General features: G+C 45.5%; 1 protein-coding gene across 1 annotated transcript in view; it reads right to left on the minus strand.

Moving 5' to 3' along the window:
- Window positions 1–281: 281 nt before the first annotated feature.
- Window positions 282–18,599, minus strand: part of Ndufa10 (NADH:ubiquinone oxidoreductase subunit A10) — a 31,988-nt gene continuing 13,670 nt past the window's right edge. Inside the window, exons 9-10 of the mRNA XM_021198206.2 lie at window positions 12,771–12,879; window positions 282–687 (exon numbers count right to left, since the gene is read on the minus strand). Coding sequence (XP_021053865.1) covers window positions 619–687; window positions 12,771–12,879 — 178 coding nt within the window. The 3' untranslated portion in view covers window positions 282–618. The remainder of the gene's footprint in view (window positions 688–12,770; window positions 12,880–18,599) is intronic.

Here is an 18,599-nt window from a genome sequence, read left to right on the forward strand (position 1 = left end):
CGGTATCCACACTCTATGCTCAGCTTGCTCTTCAGAGATAAGAGCATGGAGGCCCCGAGGGCGGCAGAGAAAGGGAGCCTGCTCTAAGTCTCGTTCTGCTAGTCTGTGGCCATTCTTTCTCCTTTTGCTCTAATGTGCAGTTAAAAGAACAAAAGCTTTAGAAAAAAAAAAAAAACGCTTCAACAGTGTGTGAGAGACCCAAAGTGCAGGTGAAGGCTGGGGAAGCAGGGCCAAGTACCCTCAGGCACCAGGCACAAGTGTGCCAAGCAGACACAGGAGGAGGGGCTACAGAGCCAGCTTTATTTCTTCTTCAAGTTGGAAGGGCTCAAGGGAACAGCACTGGGCACAGGGCTTCAAGTGGGAGCTGGGCTTTCAGCAGACCAGCTCTGTTCTGGTTTTTCTCCAGATGATTCCAAAACATCACTAGAAGGTTCCAAACCTTTTCAATAGAAGCTGATTCTTTCAATTCTGACTAGGCATGGGCCAGACTCTTTTTTTTTTCTGGCAATTTCTTGATCATTTGCTTTTTTCCTGTTGTCTTGTAAAGCTCTGGAGTTCATAGAGTTGGGCAGAGCAGACATCTCCATGGCTGTGACACCGCTGGGCAGAGGGGACCATTCACTTCAGCCAGATCCACTTGTCACCCACTTCGGCATTGTACCCAGGGGCGTACTTGCGGCCTGGCAGCTGTTGGGGGGAGGCATTAAACACTGTTTAGAGTAAAGACCACTTTTCCAACCCTCACTACTGCCCATCCAGTACCAGGGATACCCGAGAACCGGGATCCATTGTAATGAAGCAGCCTTGCCCACAGAAGTCCTGTCCAGGACAGAGATCCAAATGGAGACAGAGCCCTAGCTAGGTTTTCTACTTTGTATGATGAGCAGGAGGGACAAGAAACCAGTGGCACTCAGTGATAACTGGCAGAGGAGGCTGGGCTTAGAAAATGCATTGTTCTCAGCGCCAACTGCCTGCTTGACTAGTATGAATGGAGACAGTAGCTTAGCTGGGAGCCAGTGATGGACTCATTACTAAGAGGCCACAGTCCGAGCTCTCTGGCTTCTGTGACACCATCAGTATTGACTCATTAGGACTCCTCCTGGTTATCCTGCTGTTGCCCTGCGTCATGGAGACCTTGCAGCTTCAGAACAGCAGGGCTAGCCTTTTCATGCACCCCAACCAATCGCAAGTGATATAGATTTTGGGGTGGGCAAATTCAGAGCCTGAATCTGGGCTTGGGTAGCAGCTGAGCTGGTCAGCCCATCTACTCTCCTTTATCCACACCACCCGAGCGAGCGCTCCAGTTTTCATGCCCTTGGGGCTAGCTCACCAGCACAGCCAGCTCTACAGAACTGCCCAGTCAAGGCTCAACTCTCCCAAGTGCTGCAGCCTGTGAGGGGCTGGCTCACCAGTGCCTTTGTCATCAGGGCCAGCTCACTGTACAGTCCAAGGAAGTGACAGTTTAATTCCTTCCTCCCCCAGTGATATACCCAGTCCTACTCTCTCGTGACCCCAGGGTCAGCTCTCCCCACTGCTGCAGATGGTGAGGGGCAAAAGGGACCAGGCATCACCCCCACCCCCACATCATCTCATGGCAGACGAGTGGCAAAACCAGCTCTCCTGAGACCACTGACTCACTGCAATGGACATTACAAGTGAAGATGTGTTGACAGAGAGACATACTGTGGGACACACTACAGCTTCCATCAGATGTTTTCTATGCTTGTTGTTTTTGTTTGTTTGTATGTTTTATTTTTGGGGGAGGAGATGAGTGGGACTGGGGTGCACCATGCGAAACTCACAAAGAATCAGTAAAAAGTTAAAAAAGAAAAAAGTTATTGACTTACTCATAAATTTCCTATACTTATTAACTGATGGCTCTGACTGGATCATCGATACTCAAAATATTTGAGGAACTAACTTTTTTTGGTATCTTAGGAACCTAAGAAAAATTTTGAAAAGTTTTTCAGGTGATGGCGTATTTTGAAATATACTGATTTGAACCTTGGGAGATTTTTTTTTTTTTTTTTTTCAGAATCCACTGTTGTAACTACTTCAGATCATTGTCCTGAGTTTCAGTAGTTTGTTGTGTAGGTAACAATGTATTCAGAGATGTGTACTGTAGTTTCCTGTTCTGCACTATTTTTTCCCTTTGTAGAAAAAAACCCAAAAAACAAAAGAGGCCGTGCTCTCCAGGGCTTTGGTTTGGAAGGAGTGCATAAAGGGAGCGTGAATTAACACACCTGGAAGTGCAGGCAGGTACAGGAGTCAGCACAGGGCTGGGGGCAGGGAGGATTCGGACAAAGTTAGTTAGGCCTTGGGAAGCCACTGAAACACCCAGGCCTGAAGAACATTGGCAAAGAACTACTTTGGAAGCAAGGAAGCCATGGGAGAGGTCCCTGGAGCTGTCACTGGGCTGAAAGGATGGAGAACTCAGCCTCCCTCTGCCAGCAGCTTTGTCCTTCCCTAGCCGGTGGCACAGACAAGAACCCAGGTCAGAGAGAACTCTGGACAGACAAGGTGAGAGAGGGACCCGCCTAGCATAGCAGGAGGATGCACCACACAGCCACAAGAGCAGCTGATCAGTACATGAGCAGCACGAGGGCAGCAGAGGCTGGAAGCACCCCTCCCCTCACTTCCCCAGAGCTAGCAGAAAGAGTCCTGTGGAGAGAAGACAGTGCGGCTGGAATGGCCTCAGGCAAGGCGCACAGGTACAGTGTGTAGGGAAGACCTGGCAGAACAGCCACTGAGACACAGAGCTTCTCCAACTACCATCCAGCTGAAGAGTTCACTTCTCATTTGTTGAACCAATCCTACAATTATGCTTGGTGAACAAAACACATACACACCCTACCCACTGTGTGCAAGCTGGCTACGGTGGCTTCACCAAGGTGCAGTTGGGAGCTTGAGAGGCAGTGGCAACTGTCATCTTGTGCCTACCAAGTGAAGTGACTGAAGTTTGTATTACACCATGGCCAGTTGGCCAGCATGTCCAGGAACTTTCAACCACCACTGTCCTGAATTTTAAACTAGAGCAAGTAAAACCTAGCTGGAAACCACCAGCCTGAGGCCTCACCAATGTCCATGAACTGCTTCACAAAAGCCACTCTCTGGAATTCCTAGGGGTATTTAACTGGCCTATAAAATCTAGTGAGGGAAGCTCTGTGCCAGGTTCTGGGGAGAAAGTACAGCACTTGAACACACATACATACATAATACATACATACATACATACATACATAAAAACACCCCTACGTTCCCAGTATCTAACTGTGTGCTCGTCTGTGGGCTGGAGGCCATGCTGAATTAAGTTCTTTGGGAGGTTGCAAAGGAAGCTCAAGACCCCACTTCCCCTGGGGAGGGCCATTCGATGCTACAGGATGCACAGGTACTTCTGTTTTCATACAAAGTAAGTCACTTGCCTGGGGCACACAGCTATTCCATCCACAGAGCAAGAACTAGCCCCCCTTACACACATGCACAAGAGGGATCTATCTCCCAACTCAGGAGTGGGTCCTGCGCCCAAGTCACTAGACAACTCATCTACTCACCCCAGTGAGGGTGGACCCGTGCTGCTGTGCCCTACTGTTTCCAGCCCCCATTCCACCGTACAATGCTTCCCCTTGCTATGTGCTTAGGATAAACTCCCAGAAACAGAACTGCTTGCTGAAGCAAAACAGCCTGAACAGCAGGTGTGGGTTTAACTCGACAGTGTGGAAGAGCTGGTCTGGAGTACTGTGCGGAGGCTTAGGCAAGGCTGTAGACTCAGCACTGTCTCTCCGTAAAAATCTAACCATGCTCTTGGTCTTTTAGGACCTTCACCAAGATCAGCAAGCTGGCTTCACTCAGTCCTGACCCACGGACTGCCACTGCACACAAGGTACCTCCTACCCACTGTGTGCAAGTTGGCTGTGATTCGCTTCACCAAGGTCCCACTGGGAGATTGAGATGTGGTGGCAAGTGTCATCTTGTGTATACCAAGTGAAGCTACAAGCAACATGAAGGAATGGGGTTCTGAGAGTTGTAAAAGGTGCCCCCTCTACATGCCACAGCCTGCTTGAGTGTATACTTCAGTCTTCAGCGTGGACTCCCACCCCCTGCCCAACCATATACTGGACTTGGGTCCACTTGTAACACAGCAGCCTCCAGGCCCTGGACTCCAGTATTGGGGCCTGAGCACTTTAGACCTCCCAGACTATCTGTCATCAAGTAACAGTAGCTTCCCAACTGGAAAGCTGAGACCCACACCCTGATTCTGAGCAAGCCAAAGTATAGAAGGTAGGGGCTTAGGGTCTAGGCAGAGAAAGAGCTCCAGAATTTGTTACAGGGCCACTGGTCTTTGGCTGAAGACAATGTCTATGTGAAGCTGGCCAAAGAGCCTCCAGGAGCTGTGAGCAGAATGAATCCATGGCTACTCACAGAAGGCTGTGGGTCAGATGGGTTCCCATCAGCTCCTCCTCACACACAAGCACAAGCGAGATCTCAGGCCATATTGTACCCCAAACAGGCTATGCTAGAGGCACTGGAAGGCTGGAACTCAGTGCTAGCAGGCTTAATGCTGATGTGCATGTAACTGCACTGCAGCCAGAAAACTTCTAACACTTGTCTCAGAATAGAACAAAATCTAGCATTCCAAACCATGAAACTCACAATGTATTGCTGCTAGTGTTACATTTTCAGACACGTGCAAGTGGAAAATATGACCCTAAACCAGAGGGAAAATCGGACTCTGAAATGACGAAGACGATGGATTAGTGAACAGGGCTATTAAAGCATCTGCTACAAAAGTGCTTCACATGTTCTGGGAACAAATGACAGATGACAGAAATAAGGGAGAACTGGAAAACAGAAAGGACCAGGCAGGAGTTCTGAATATAAAAGTAAGACTCCTGAGGTACAATTCTGTTGGCTGGGTGTAGGGGTCATGCACATGTGCTATGTGGGGCTATGACGGACGAGTCCTAGGATTTGCGTGCTGCCCATGGCAGGCCACACCCTTACTGTCATTGCTGGGTGTACAGGAGCAGTGCCAGTCTACTCTGTGGCCATGGGCTCTTCTCAGAGGCACCCTCTCTAACCTGGATCACATCTGGATCTGTCCTCCCTGCTGCCTGTCAGGCATGCCTCCAGCTCTTTGCCCCATCCAGTCTACCTTTCTCCCTGTATTTCCTTGTTGTTGCATCGACACTCATGTTTTCTGTTTCTTTGAAGAGCCAAATGAACACAATGGAACACCAGCACATTTCTTTTTTTTCTTTTCTTTTTTCTTTTGTTTTTTTTTCGAGACAGACAGGGTTTCTCTGTATAGCCCTGGCTGTCCTGGAACTCTGTAGACCAAGTTGGCCTCGAACTCAGAAATCTGCCTGCCTCTGCCTCCCGAGTGCTGGGATTAAAGGTGTGCGCCACCACGCCCGGCTACCAGCACATTTCTTAACAGCATAGAAAAGAGCATGAAGACCTAAGAGAACCGACTCCAAATAAAGCAAAAAGAAAAAGGTCAAAACAGTTCCAGTGACCCATGGAAACCTCCATCTAGTGCATGTATAAATAGAGTCCCCCAAATCCTCAAAAATAATGGCTAAACTTTTTCCAAATGCTTTGAAAAATACAGCTACTACACCGAGAAACTCAGTGAACCTCCGCAGAATACAGAGACAACCACAGAGGCACATCACAATGAAACCGCGAGAGCAAGCAGGAAAGGGGCTGAGAAATCCTGAGAGCAGCCAGAGATAGAAGGCTACCTACTGGGGCACCAAGACCAGGAATGACCAGATTTCTCACTAGAAACAATGCAGGTATGAGGTACAGAGAACCTGCCATGTGTTGTGAGTATGAATGATCAAGCTAGAATCTTTTAGCAATTGAAAATACCTCTCAGATTGAGTTGAAGTGAATACTTTTTTTTAGAAAGCCAGCCACTGGAATTTGTCACCATCAGACCCATATGTAAAAACTGTTCAGTTAGTCAGGCAAAACCTGGGTCCAAACCAAAGAATGGAGTACACCCAACATGACAGCTTAGAAAGAAGACAGAATCAGAACCTTAAAGGGTAAACAGTTTACTGTATCTTTTCATATAATCCACCGCTTTCACACTGCTTCTAAAATGGCTTCTAGAAACAACATTATAGCCATGGAGATCTCCTCTTTTCCCCTTTAAAACATGCTTTCTAATTGGTTTACACAATAGGAGGTCTTGATTTCTTTCCATTAAACCCACTGCCTTTGTTAACTCTCTCATCCCATACCCTGTCTTCCTTGTTCTGGCTGGAGTCAATCCGTGCACAGCATCATCTTTTTCTACGTTCACATCACCGGTGCTCTACCAGATATCCTCCCTTATGGGGTCACTGACAGCTCCTTTCTAGTTCCTGGCTTCTACATATGCTCCAAGTTAAGCACACAGCTCTAAGAGTCTAAGCTGGATCCATAGATGAGAGAGAACATGTGGTGTTTGCCTTCTTGGCCCTGGGCCATCTCAGTTTTCTAGTTCTATCCATTTACCTGCAATCTTTCCCCATATCTGAGTACAGTTCCATTTTGTATGTATCACATTTTTTAAGCCATTCAACTGTTGACAAGACATTTAGAAGGCTGGTTTCCTTTCCTGGCCACTGTGAAAAGAGCAGCAGTGAACGCTGAGGGCCAGTGTCTCTGCAGTAGAATGTAATGTCCTTTGGGTCTATCCCCAGGGTGGTAGAGCTGGGTCATATGGTTAGTCTATGTGTTGCTTTTTTGTGGAACCTTCACACTGATTTCCATAGTGATGTACCAGTCCACACTCCCACCAACAGTGAATAAGAGTTCTTTCCCCATAACCTCGACAGAATCTGCTATCATTTTATTTCTGGATAACAGCCATTCTGGTTGGGGTGAGACAGAATTTCAAAGTGGTTTCAGTTTGCATTTCCCTAATGGCCTAATTATATTGAATACTTTCTAAAGTATTTATTAGCCATTAATATTTATTTTGAGAATTCTCTATTTTCCAAAGCCCATTTTTAAATCGAATTATTTTCTTGAAGTTTCTTTCCTTTTCTTCCTTTTTTGTTTTTTTTTTAGTTCTTTGCCCTAAATGTTAGTCCTGTCAGATGTATAGTTGCCAGATATTTTCTTCCATTCCACAGGCAGCCTAAACAAAAATCCCAGTGCCAAATGTAAACTCTCTCCTTAAAAGCTATTAGTCATGGAGGCCCCAGTATAGATTTCCAGCATTCTTCTTGGTTACCCACCAGAACTAAACAATGAGGCTCCACACACCTTGGTTGTAAAATACAGAGATCAAGCTGGAACTTGGACAGTCGCTTTTTCCCTGCTGGATAGCTTTCACAGCGAGAAGGTGCTATACAGACTAAAGGGTGAGAAAAGGCATGAGCTCTTATCAACTGTGAACCCAACAACTATAAACTCAACTTGTGAGACAAGGTGTGCTTACAAGTGCAATAGTGGCACTACTATTATAAGTAACCTACAACTCTTGGAATAGATTTGAGGCCTGCTCCATAGGAGGTAATACATGGGTGTACACACACACACACACACACACACACACACACACACACACACACACCCCTTTGCTCCTAAACTTATGGCAGGGACACTATAGGTCTTAGAAGGACCTGACTACTGTTGTCTGACAGGACACTAAACTGCTCTCTAAATACTTAAGGCTTATACTCATAGATAAATGCCACTATTGACTCAGAGGAGCTTCTCTGTGAGTGACTAACAATGAATGCAGAGACTCAAGTCTGTTCAAGGTGCTAAGAATAAGTGATAGCTAAGTGCTCATCCCTCAAAGGATATTTATACACCTCCTCTAAGGCTTAATTAGACAGCATTATGGAAGAGGGAACTCAAAGAATATAAAAGTGGGAAGAAAGGAAAAGGGCTGCAAAATGCTATCTTGAGGGCATGAGCGGAAGCATGCTCTCATGAGAGCTGTGGTTGCCTGAACTGAGCTTTACAAGAGTAGTCCTGTCAGCAGTCAACCATGGGTAGCGGAGGGACTCGTGGGGGCCTACTCAATTATTGGATACTGACAGATTCTGGAAGTTACCGACTTCAGGTGCATACCCAATGGTGATAGATCTGAACCCTTGCACCCACAGTGAGACCCACCACCTGACAAGGCCCCTCTGAAGGCAGCTGCTAACAGATGTCAAGGCTTTGCTAGGGACAAATGCAGAGGCCATGAGTGCAGAGATAGCCTCTAGCTCTCTATCACCAGACCTGTCGTCATGCAGAATTAAGTGATGAAAGTAGCACCGGTAAGCACGTGTATGGACAGAGTCGTGAGCATAATGGACGTTTAGAGCAACTGGGTACCAGGCCAGAGGGTGGACGTGTGATAATGAGTCTGGATTGGGAATAACCTCTGGGGTGCCTGTGTTCTCAGAGACAATGAGAGCTGGAGGGCTCTGACTGTGCGTGGCTGCATCCCTGGATGGACATGTAGGATGACAAGATGCTTGGGAGGTGGTGAAAAGTAGGAGCTGGGGAAGCAGGAAGCAGTGACCACTGTAAGCCAAGTCTATTTTCACTCCGTCCTCAGCTTCTTAACTACCTACCTCATCTGCCTTGCCTGGATGGACTGCCACCCCTGAAATGCCCAGGAAATAAGTTATTCTTCCCATATTGTTCTTGTCAAGTATTTAGTTGCAGCTACAAAAAAGCAACTACTAGAAAGTCTTCTGAAATGACAGTGACAGTCTAAGCCTCACGGCCCCAGTCTGTGCAGTGTGGTCCGGTCAGCTGCTGACCCTGCCTTAGTCCCCATTCTGTCCTTTGCCTAAGTCTCCTGTGACTCCTCTTCCCACTGCCAGTGGCATTCACCTTTGCCTATCGATTCACATAAACTCTTGTCTTTAACAACACTTCCTCACGGTTCGCTGCAGACCCCATGCAGTCGTAAGAAGCATCCTGAATGTCCCTCCTTGACCTTCCCAGAGTACCCAAGGTGCGCAGCTCCTGCACCACCATCTTAAACAGCCAGTTTGCTGCTTCTCACTAGCCTCCTTGTTCCTCCAGACATGAAGTGTCCTGACATCCTCCTCAGAAGTGCTGGGGTGGACCCACTAGCTGGCTGCTGACATTCCTGCACTTCCCAGGAGTGGCATGAGGCAGTGTTGGCTCCCAAACAGCAGTGACAGCAGTGCTTGCGAGTGAGTGTAAGCAGATCACTAAGTCACAGTTGTCTGAGGTTTGAGCAGAGTGTCTGGCCAACAGTTCTGCTTCCCAGGGAGTGCCTTGGTGAAAGCCGCAGATTCCCAGGCTGTCAATAGCTGGTAGGAAATGGACTGAAGGACTTCATGCATTCATCTCTGAATCATCCATAAAGCAATTTCCAGTGGGAAATTTTGTGATAATTGTTGCTGTCTTTAATAGCAAAGAAAATCCTGTTCCTGGGAAGAAAGTCCTTGTACTTACTGCCATGCGCCATTTCAAGCCATCTTTTAAAATGAAAGCAACTCAGTTTCCTTAAAAGACAAATAAACAAAACTAACATTCCTCTAAATGGTCACACAGTTCTTGTCAACAAAGAGGAAGCCTGAAGAATACACAGTACTTCTGAAAGAAAGAGATAAAGCAGCTCTGCAAATAAAGGCTGCAGGCAATCAGGGTTAGGGTCTTCAATGGCAATGCTGACCATTCACTCCCTCATCAATGCCCACCTGAGACTGCACTGTGAGTCTTTACACTGTGACTACGAACAGGGGGATGCACATCACTGCAGAGAGGAGCCTGCACAGATAGTTTGTGCCATAAGGTCTGGATGGGGTCCTGGCAGAGAAGTGACATGCTAAGGAGATCTAGGTGACAGATTCAGTTAGCACCCAGAGTCCATGCTAGTATGAACTGAAAGCTGGTGATATGAAAACCCTATGAGGGTACGGGAGACCTCCACCAGCCTCACAGCACCCTATACATCCTATAAAACTTGAGTAACTAAACTTGTTTTTTAAAAAACACTCAGAAATTAAAAGGAAAAAAAGATTCCTCCAATTATTTGTCTAAAATCTTTATCCTTTCTAACACTTAATTAAATCCCCATGTCCAGTGCTATGGACTCTCTCTGATATTCAGTATTAAGGTCTCTATTGCTCTGATAAAGCACTATGACCAAAAGCAACTCATGGAGTGAGGAGTTTATTTTATCTTACAGTTTGTGTCCGTCATTGGGGGAAGCTATAGGGAATGGCGGAATCTTGCTGACTGGCTTGCTCCCCATGGCTTCCTCAGGCTGCTCTCTTACACCATCCAGGACCACTTGGCTAGGGGTAGTACCACTCACAGTGGGCTGGGCCCTTCCATATTAATGTTAATCAAGAAAATGCCCCACAGACTTGCCTAAAGAGCAATCTGGTAGGGTCATTTTTTAGTTGAGGTTCCTTCTTCGCAAAGCTTGTGTCAAGTTGACAAGACACCGTCCAGAAGATTATTAGAACACAGAAAGCCTTAAAAACACAATGATGGTGATGGTATCAAGCGCACTGTAAAACCACTTCCCTATGTGTGGCTCACTAGCTGGCTCAGACCAACTCTGCCCTCCCATGTAAGCAGAGACAGATGGCACATAAAGCTCCCCACTCACAGGAATCAAGGCAGGCAGCGGCTGTGTTTTATGGTGCTAGTGCACAGAGCAGGTGGGCTTACAGTCAGCATTCAGCCTTCTGGGGTATCCCTAAGTCTCACGAGCAGCAGCAGAGAGGCACCAAACAGAGCTTCTGGAAGCAGTGCACACAGCAGGGATGGAATCTAAAGGAAGCAGGAAGGCTGGAAATACATCAGACTTCATGGAACCCACACACAGCTAGCACATCAGCTTGGTATTAGAATGGATTCTGCCTTCACTTTAATGCTGACCAGAGATCTCCTTAATAAAATACTTACTTTATTATTATTTAATATTTATTCTTAATAAAATACTATCAAAAGTGGCAAATATTAGGCATAGTAAGAGAAGACGTGAGACAAAACACAGGGAGTGCCTGCCAGGGGGCACAGAGAGATGACCAAACAGCAGAAGGGAGACAGGCTGTCCAAGCAGACCCAAAAGATACACACTGCAGATATCAGATTGCTCTATCACAGATTAAGGCTCAGCAGGGTAAGTGTTAGGGCGCCTTCCCTATCTTGAGTCAATACTGTCCCCACAGTCCCCATCATAACTCGAGGGACTTAAAAGTATGGAGAATGAAGACACATTATCACAACAGCCCACCGGGTGAGTTGAGCAAACAGGGCTCAAAAGTCTCTGACTTTGCATTGCTTGCAACATGAAAACTACCAATATTAGACTCAAATATATCAAAGATGACCATTTTCATTACCAGGTTAATCACTACAGTAGTCAACTAGTAACAGAATGATGACTAGTTGGCAAGCAGAAGGACATACATAAAAGCCAGAAAAAACTCATAATCCCCAAAAGGTAAAATAATCAGAACAGGTCAGAAAACACCATGAGACAACCCATGTAAGTACTTTTTCCAATGTAACTGGATAAATATTACAAATACTCTGAATAACTAGAGGTTTTTGTTTGTTTGTTTTAATACCTTCAGATAACCAGAGAAAGGCTGACTTGAAAGGGAACAGAAAATAAATCCTGGGCAAATACTAGCTGAAGACAGTCTAAGGGGCTGGAGCAACACTCATGAGAAGAAACTTGAAGGCAAGCTCTGTTGATATGGGTACAGACAGTAATGTCAAAGGCACAAGATGCAAAGTACTAACCACCTTGTCAACCGTACACCCACTACCAGTGAGGCCAAGGCTGACAGAGAGAGGCAGGTTCAGCAATGCTGTAGACCATCCTCCTGCAGCTGGCAGAGGGCAAGCTGGCCCTGAATGAGGCTACTCATCGTATAGTATGGTACTATATGGCAGAGGGAGGCAGGGAGTGTGCAGACCTGGAGGCCATAGGGAGCAGCTGTATCCACTCAGGTAAGATGTCAGTCCAGACACAGACCGTGGTAAGGAGATACCTTATGGCTGGGCTCCCAAATGTATACGGTGAATATAATTATTTTCAAAAAGGCTCAAAGAACGTGTTTAAAAGAAAATGTTGAGTCCTTCAAGCAAGGGAGGGGGAGGGGAAAGGCCACATTGAACCCCCTAATCAAAGCTCCAGTGGTCTGTAGCCTCTGCTGCTCAACTGACAGGAGTCCAGGCAGCTGGCTCCGGATGCACACTCATGTGTTTCCTTCCAGGCAACGATTTCACTCTTCCAATAACCAACTTGCCACAGCAGACGATGGGCAGAGGGCGCTCTTCCTACTCCAGGATGCTGCTTGGTGCAGGCTACTGGTCTTGTTAGGCCCCTGACTCTGCCTACACAGCTAGAAATAATAGCAATGGAGGAACAAAAGACTTGTGAAGATGTATAAATTAGAGAAAGTCACGAGGAGAGAGAGCTGCTATCTCTATGTCTGCATTACTCAGGCACCCTTGCTGCAATGTACCGCTTGGCTGGAGGACACTCCATAGAAATGTAAGGCCTCACAAAGGGAAGCTTTAGAGATACACCGTGAGGAGTAAGGTGACATCAGATGTAGCTGTGAAGAACTGGAGCTATCAGCTAAAGAATGGAGGATATGTGTCCATCAAGACAATGTACCTAGAAAGGACACTGGATCTGGTGCGTGCCTGAGGACTCGCTGCTTTATCACTAGAAATGAGGGGGACAACAGCTGATCCACTCTTCATGGAGGTGGCTTAGAGGCCACATGTATCCCTGACTTTGCCCCCATAGTAGGGCTCACCTCTCTGAAGCTGTTGTAGATCCGGCTACCCTGATGAGCTCCAATAGTGATTTCTGGGAGGTAGACTGGAATGGTTGTGTAATTCAGCACTTCTGTCTTATCCTGAACCCTGAAAAGTAAGACAAACATGGATTACAACAAGCCATCAAAATAAGTACTATTAGGCAAATATTCTTAACTCTTCACATATCTATAGGGACTGAAGAGATGGCTCAGCAGTTAAAAGCACCAGCTGCTCAGAGGATCTGGGTTCAATTCCCAGCAACTGCACAGCAGCTCACAACTATCTATAACTCCAGTTCCAGGGGATCTGTCACCCTCACAAGACATATATGCAGGCAAAACATCAATGCACATAAAAATAAATAAATCTTAAAAAAAAAACAAAAAACAAAAATCAAACAAACCCCCCCAAAACAACAATAGCACAACCACTACTAACTAAGATAAGCGCTGTTCACAAGCAGGCATGTTCAAAGCACCACTTCTTTTGAAGATCTCTGGGGCCATGTAGCCACTCTGCTCAAACAGCTCCAGAACTGAGGGAGTTCTGTGAAGCCCTGATGCCTTCAGATAGTGGGCTCTCGATGAAGGGTTTGGGAAATGAAAAAATGGAGCCAATGTGTGCTTCACACACAATAGCAGGAGTAATCTGCCAGCAGATGGTGGTCCCCACGGTATGCATACTATGCCCTCATTAGAAAGATGTAGCATGAGTGCCAGTGGGGCAGCACTGTAGTGCCTTTCCATAGGTACTAATGCCTGAAGAAAGCCAAGTGACAATACCACATGGAACTCACTAGGAAGCACACAAGGCCATATTTATCAAGGGTCAGCTTCATTTCTGGTACTAATGATACCAAGTGTAGGTGTCTCCCCTTGCTTTACCATTTCATTCTGCTGATTCAAGAATGTTTATACAATTGTTACAGCTCATTCTCTTCAAAGTTGGGCTCAACATAACCACTGTGCTTGAAGAGACAAACCTTTATTATTTTTTCTTTTCATTTTTTTTTCTTTTGCTTTTTTAATTAAATCTGGGCATAGTCATGCAGGCTTGAAATTCATGAATGCTAGGCACCCTAGTACTTGGGAAGCTAAGGCAAAGGAACTGCCACAAGTTTGAGTCCAGCCTGGGCTACCTGGGGTGACAAATGTCTGAGGGGAAAAGGCACTAAAGTTTTTCTTATTCTTACAGGCTCAGAAAACAAAGTAGTTATTTTCAACAGATACTTAGCTACACCTAAGTTGTAAAGGCAAGAGATGTTTCTTGCCTGCAATTTCTAAGTGTAGATTCTATAACTGTATCTGGTTCCTGGTGGCTGGATGTAGGAAGTATCCAGGCTCACTATATAAACCTGCAGGCAGACAGTCAAGTTCCCACAGAACTAGAACCTAAGAGGAATGCATGGTGCATGGGTCCACGGGTCACACTTCCACAAGAAATCACAGGGAAATGATGACTGTGGCAAGGCTGAACTTTGTTGGTGGCAGGAAGATCATGGCCTATGTCCTAGTGCAAATATGCCACTCCCACAATGATTCAGCGATTCAAATCCCCAAGCAGAGTTGTTCAGGTAGCCCTGCCTGCCCGACCTCCTGCGTGGTTTGCACTGGTTAGGTAAGTGCCCATAATAGATAGATACCATCAGAGATTAAGATTGCTTTTCTTAGCTTTCATATCCTACCCAGTTGTTTTTTTCTGCCAAAAGAAATGAAAACATTTAAAAACAGTTCAAGCATGCCAACAGTAGAGTCTGTAGAGGACACAGTAGCCCTGCTCTGTAAGCTTGCTCTGATTAGCTGTTACATGAAATTCCACAGTGCCAAGGCTTGGCCTCAGCACTACTTCTGAGCACGCCCTCTCCACAGCGACAAGTCACAACCTTCTCATGCTTTTATGACTATGCTAGCAGCACACACACAGCTCTCTACTGTAACACAGGATTATTCTGTACCTGCTAGTGTTAATTCTGTTGAAGTGGTAACAAAATATTTCAACTAAAAATGAAGTACACCATAAATGTTAACAAATATCAAAGGGAGGTGTCCTGGAAGTATGTGAATTATAGAACAACAGCACCATCTATGTTTAATTTGCCAGAATTACAATTTACACATGCCCCAGAAAAAGAACAAGAAGGCTTTAAAACTACTCCGTTGTGTACCTTACTTAAACCTGGAGAAACAACTCTTAGCAGAGCTGACAGGATGAGGAGAGACACAGCACATCTCCAGTAAATACTTGTCAGATAGGCTAAAGATAACATCCTTGATCAGAGATAATGAAAAACTAAAGGCACTGGGAAGCCTCTATGATTCAGAACACAAAGTTGGTAAGGAGCTCTGCTTACACAATAAACACTTGGTTCAATACTGCAGATGGAAAAACCCAGCTGAGAACAATGTTCCTGCCACACCAGTGTCCAACTATGATGTGATGAAGTGTCACAGGCTGGTTAGTACCATGGACAGACAGCTTTAACCAGAAGCACTGAGGCAAGACAACAGAAAAGAACAGAACAGCAATTAAGGTTTTATGGCTGAATATTTCTCCAATAGGAGAGAGTCCACTTTTCTCCCACTTTCCACAGCCTGTTTTTACTTCCTCCTGAACTGTAGTTCTTCCTGAAACCATGTGGAGAACTTGTACCCATCACCACAGTACTAGATCTCTGTCTGAAAACTTCCAGCAGCTGCAATGAGCCTCATGGGCAGGTTGGGCTGGGAGGGTGGGTAGGGGGTGGGGGGATGCACTGAAATGTAGCTGAAATTAAACAGAAATGTTCTAAAGCAATAATTTGGTCAAGTCTGGACCAAATAAGTATAACTGGCAAGTGGCATATTTACAGTAATTGTCTCAGAAACAGGTCATAATTTTCACTCGAGAAATTAAGATCAACACAATTACCATTGAAAACTTATAAAACTAAGGAGAGGACACAACACAGGGAAAGGACAGAGCCACAGTAAATGAAATACAAGCAATTGATTGGATGTTGTAACTCACAAACTCTGGGAAAATTACAGGTCACAGCTCTATACCCTGATAACCATATAACTAAGTAATACCAAAATTATGAATTTTAAGCCCGGGTCAGATCAACATGTGTTTCAGATCACATTTAGAAAATGACATGGTATTATCTGTGGGAGGTCAAAAGCCAGAAATACTCCCTAGTCTCAGTGAGTCTGTTTGGATCTTAGTCCTCTTTCCCTAATGCTAGCTCATACACTCTGCTCAGTAACAACTGATCCTAAAAAGCAAGGATCACAAGGCATTTGCGTGACAGACCCACGGCATTAAGAGGAGGTGTCATGGTGATAACAGACAGCGATAACCTTGCAAGCTGTGAAGAAATAAAGTTCAACGCTGGGATTCAGATCACCAGGTGCTAGGGCAGGAGAGAGGTTGCAGTTTCTGAGCTAATCCAGGAACAGAAATGTCAGTGCTTGAGAGCACTCTTCATAAAGAGGAAACAGGAACTCTCTTAACTTGAAAACAAGCAAACAAAACAGACCAACCTCTGGAGGTGTACTGAAAAACAGTGAGGGCAGTTAGGAACTGACCAGAAGCAGAGATCCAAAATGAGGGCACCAAACCATCACGGCAGAGAACAACAGGGTCAGAAGAGAAACCACAACGGCCTTTAGAGTAGCCTTTGGGGAGAAGTGAGGGTTAGCATGAATGGAGGGGCCCAACAGCCTCAGACTCTACCTCAAGCACATGACAGAGCAGGGCAAGACAGGCACAGGCTCAGAACACTGCAGCAGCTCCACTTCCTGGAGCTCTTCCTGACAGACATCTCAAGGCATCTCCACCATCTGGGCTTTCCACTGCAAACCAGCCTTCACTTTCTCATCTTCATGCAGCAATTTTTTTTTTTTTTTTTTGGTTTTCGAGATAGGGTTTCTCTGTCTAGCCCTGGCTGGAACTCACTTTGTAGACCAGGCTGGCCTCGAACACAGAAATCCGCCTGCCTCTGCCTCCCAAACGCTGGGATTAAAGGCGTGAGCCACCACACCCAGCTCTTCATGCAGCCATCTTATATGGCCTCCTGTCCTCCTTCATGCAGGACTCCCCTGCCACACGCTTCCTGGACTAACAGCTCCCTGAAACTACGGAAGAATTCCTGACTCCTTAATTCTTGTGTACTTCATGCCTCTAGAGCCAATACCATTTAGACAACTAACACTGCCAAGTTCAGCAGCCAGCTTGGGATGGGCCCTCTTTGCCTTTGACCACATTGGTATATTGAAGCTTTCTAGAGAAACCACTAAAGCTTCCTCATAAGGTGGAAGCTTAGCTGTATGAGGTCTTATTTCCTGGGCATCTTATCCTCCAATGAGGAACGGTCTAAGGTGGACTCACCTTTAACTAAACTATTTAAACAATTAAAGCCTCTCTTGACAGAGAGGCCTTGGCTGTAAACATTAAACTTCCTAGTGCTTTTATTTTCCTCCAGATTATATATGTTGTTATTTCTTTCTGTTCCATTTGCTCTTTTTCAGTGTAGAACTATATACAGGTTATCAATAATAACCAAACCACAGACTCAATGCTATACTCTCTTGAAATTTCCTCTGCCAAAGAGATTAGTCTATTACTTAATAGCTTCAGGCAAGTTCTCAGGACAAGGGCAGAAGGCAGCCAGATTCTTTGCCAAGATATCACAGCCTAGTTGTTGGTGAAGTCCATGCATGAGTATGACCCTCAGTTCTACTGACTTTCAAGTTCCTACTAGAAGAGTCCATTACGTTCTGCTTACAAAATTCAACTACTTTACTAATCTAAAGCATCAAAGCCTTCCACATTCTTAAAACAAAACAAATAAATAAAACATGGTCAAGTTCTTCACAGCAACAGCCCATCTCTAGTACTAAAACCTCTAGGACAGCACACTCCTAAATCATTCGTGAGACAGGAAAGTCTCAACAGAATTCTGAAAATATTTTACCTTAGTGAAGCTGAGTGACCCAGGGCTTTGTTAGGCCAGAGGGTCTAAGTCAGCTGTCTACCCTGCGATGCTGAAGAGAGCAGCTGAGATCTAAGGAAGCAGGAGGAATAGTGAAAACCATCACTGAAAACAAAGCCGCCATAAACAGCCAACACCTGGCTCTTTGAAAGTCACCAGCAGGAAAAGGACTCAAAGCACCCAGGAGGAACGTAACTCAACTTTAGAAACTGCATGCCAACTCGACTCTTTTCTCTGAACAAATTGGCAGGTTTCCTTTGATTTTTATTTAATTACACTGCATCATTGTGTATTCAGATGTACACACTCATGTTCCTGTGTGTGTGCAAATACATGTGTGCATGTTTGTGTCTCTAATGTGTACAGAGACCAGAGGGTAATTCTGAGTCTTCCTCATTCTCTTTCAGTCTTACTGTTTGAGGCAGGGTTTCTTACTGAAAGAATTTGGCTGTCTGGCTGGTCAGCAAGCCCCAGGGACCCCTCTGCTTCCACACAAGCACGCACAACTAAACCTAGATTCTTATGGGGTGCCTGGGATCTACTCAGGTCTCTTACTAGTTAACTAGGTTACCTCTCAACCCTAACTGTGCTTCTTTACACATAAAATATTCAATACCATTAGTTCCTACAGAATAATCTTGCCAAAAAAGAAAAAAAAATCCATAGTTGTAAAATGTATTTATCTGTACAGTCTGACCCAGTAACAATTCTTATTCTCAATGAAAGTAACCTGCTGGTACAACTGCATCTCTGGAAGTCTCTTTAAGGATCTAGCATATCCTCTATGGAAATACAAGGCATCCAACTCTTCCTGTGGGCCCCGAGTAGGTGCATCTGCTCAGGATACACACAT

Source organism: Mus pahari, chromosome 5 (assembly GCF_900095145.1).
Source record: "Mus pahari chromosome 5, PAHARI_EIJ_v1.1, whole genome shotgun sequence".
Taxonomy (NCBI): domain Eukaryota; kingdom Metazoa; phylum Chordata; class Mammalia; order Rodentia; family Muridae; genus Mus; species Mus pahari.